The 2,969-nt window shown below is 50.2% G+C and overlaps 1 protein-coding gene across 1 annotated transcript in view; it reads left to right on the top strand.

Annotated features, from left to right (window-relative positions):
* The first annotated feature begins 2,101 nt into the window (after nt 1-2,101).
* GUCA1A (guanylate cyclase activator 1A) overlaps nt 2,102-2,969 on the top strand; it is a 19,927-nt gene continuing 19,059 nt past the window's right edge. Inside the window, exon 1 of the mRNA XM_003789189.1 lies at nt 2,102-2,319. Coding sequence (XP_003789237.1) covers nt 2,119-2,319 — 201 coding nt within the window. The 5' untranslated portion in view covers nt 2,102-2,118. The remainder of the gene's footprint in view (nt 2,320-2,969) is intronic.

The raw sequence follows: 2,969 nt of genomic DNA on the forward strand, positions 1-2,969 counted from the left end.
AGAAAACTGTTTCCTTAGTCTTCTGTCCTCTTTAGAGGCAGGCGAGGGGGCATGGAGTTGAATCCAATAAGGTTTTAATGAAGTCCTCTATCTTCTCTAGGGCCTGACCACCACTGATAGGTGGCTTGTCTGAGGCAGATTGGATGTCTGCTCCTTGACATGGTTCTAACAGTCCAGGGCCCCTGATGAATGGGGCTTAAGTGATAAGAGGCATGATCGGCTCTAACTTAGGGGCACTACAAGATGCAATACAACTGTATCAAGATTCTAGTTATTGTCAGACAAGTCCCTCCCCTCTCTTTTTTTAGAGATAGGCTCTCACTCTATCACCCAAGCTAGAGGGCAGTGGCATGATTATAACTCACTATAACCTCAAACTCCTGGGCTCAAGCGAACCTCCTGCCTGAGCCTCCCAAGTGACTGTGACTATAGGTATACACCACCGTGCTCAGCTAATTAAAAAATTTTTGTGTTGCCCAGGCTGATCTTGAACTCCTGGCCTCAAGCAATCCTCTCCCTTCCGCCTCCTGGGTGGCTAGGATTACAGAGGGCTGATTCTTGATACATGGTATTAGAGGGGGAAGAAAGAAATCCTCTCTTCTGGTAACTAGACACTAAACAATAAAAATTTTAAAAAATCCTCTCTTTGTGGCCTTACAGTCTGAGAGGGACTGGGCACATAGCTGGGGGTTCCAGGTTGTTGAGCAAGCCTGATGCCACCTGAAAGACATTTCATGCAGTATTTGGAACTGAACAGTCTTTGTATTATTTAGGATGAGCTAGGTTAGCTGCAGTAACAAACCACTCAAGTATAAAAGGCAGTTTTGTGTACGTGTGTCAGTGTACAACTTGGATAAGTGTCCAAGGCCTGGCTGGGGGAAGCAGAAATGTGGGTGGTGGTTCCTTCTAGATGTTAGGGTATCTGGGCATGGCCCATGTGTAAAGGAAGGAGGGAAATGACAACAAGGGGCAGGATGGAGCAGGCACTGGCTCTAAGCTTTCCTGGACGCACCCAGATTAGGTGTACCTGCTCCTGAATGTTGGTTTCATAAATGAACCAACTTTAACGTCTGTAGAGCAGACATCCCACGAGGCATCAGAGAAAGCTGCTGCTGCATGGATAGGCCCCAAAGACTGGCCCGAGAGAGTTCCAGGCTCAGCAGGTGGGAACCCCTCTTCCACTCACACATACTCCTGTGCACCAGTCTCCCCCCCACCCCACCCCACCCCGTCGGCAATGGTATCAGGTTCTCAACTGGATGGAGGGTTGAAAGCAGGCCTTCCAGGATGGGAAAGATCCAACCTCTGGGAACACGAGAGTATGGTCAGGACAGAACTGGTATGTATATGAGAGTGTGTGTGTGTGTGTGTGCGTGGCTATGTGTGCAGTGCATGTGCTTGTTTTGGAAGCCCACAAACTCTTCATCCACCCAGGATATGTTCCCATATGTTATATCCATGGTGTGACTGGACTACCTCAGGTGCGATGGCCAAGTGCCGTGCACAGCCGGAGCACACAGCAATGCACATAACTGCACACAGCAGCCCTGCCAAAAGCCCACAGGTGGCCCACTCTGGAAGAATAAGCTCTATCTCATATACACCTCAATTCCATGACTCCCAAAACACTGTGAACCCCCTCACAGCAGGAGAAGAAGGTCGTGGAGGTCATAGGATCAGAACAGTCGCTGGCTGGCCGTTCACTCTGCTGTGGTAAGAAGGGATTAGGAGATTGCAAACTGGGTAAAAAAATCCTCTCACCTACAGCTCAAGGCTGTAATCCCAGGACTCTGCTTCTCTAAGCTTTGTTCTATTTTCACTCTTCTTCCTCTGGGCCCAGTTCCCACTGGCTGTAAGGATTTAGCTGGCACTTTTACCACCCATTCTTTGACATCCTGTGGACTGGGTGTGGGCCATCACCTTCTCCCCTCTGCTCACCTCCTCTTGACAGTGCCCTGCACCATCTGACTCATTGGGACCCTCTTTCCTCAGACCTAGAGGACTCAGGCCTGTGAGAAAGTAGGGATCCATTATAGAAGGCCGAGGCGCCCTTGTGCAGGGAGTGACAGGAAACAAGACCTGTCCATCTTGGGTATCAGCCCCCCACAGGCCTGGGCAATGGGGAATGTAATGGAGGGGAAGTCAGTGGAGGAGCTGAGCAGCACCGAGTGCCACCAGTGGTACAAGAAGTTCATGACCGAGTGTCCATCTGGCCAGCTCACCCTCTATGAGTTCCGCCAGTTCTTTGGCCTCAAAAACCTGAGCCCATCAGCCAGCCAGTATGTGGAACAGATGTTTGAGACCTTTGACTTCAACAAGGTGAGTGGCAGGGGCCCTGCATCCACCCAGGATCTGCTCTCACATGTTATATCCATAGTGTGACTGGACTACCTCAGGTGTGATGGCCAGGTGGGGAGCCTGACCAGCTGGGGGGCAGGAAGAGAGGTGGGATCACAGCAGTGTCTGCTGGAAGAGACTTCATTTATAAGTCAGCTCTTTATCCAGGAAGTTGACTTTCAACATTAGGATTTTAATTTGTCTAATGCTTGTTGAACTTCTACTATGAATCAGGCACTAGAGGATCAGAGATGAAGCAGACCCCGTCCCTGCCTTCACTTTCTAAGAGGTAACAGAGAGGCCCACAAATGAGTGTAATCTGAGGCTGAATTGAATGGCTTTCTCTGCCTCCGCTAAACATAGACCTCGGTTCACTCCAAAATGAAACATAGACCTCGGTCACTGGGCGCCTGCGATGTGCCAGTCCTACCCACAGTGATTTTGCAAAGACCCTTTTAGACTCCCAAGGTTGCAGGAGGAGAAACAGAGGGCAGGGAGCAGGACAATGAGTCTCCAGGCCCTGCTGGTCTGGGATGGGCAGCCTCAGGTCACTTGGGCCAACTGTGATGTTCTGTGGATACTAGGATTGGGGACTGGCAAGATATCCAGGATATTCCCAGCTTCAAAATACC

Source organism: Otolemur garnettii, unplaced genomic scaffold, assembly GCF_000181295.1.
Source record: "Otolemur garnettii isolate 467f Iridium unplaced genomic scaffold, OtoGar3 scaffold00031, whole genome shotgun sequence".
Lineage (NCBI taxonomy): Eukaryota > Metazoa > Chordata > Mammalia > Primates > Galagidae > Otolemur > Otolemur garnettii.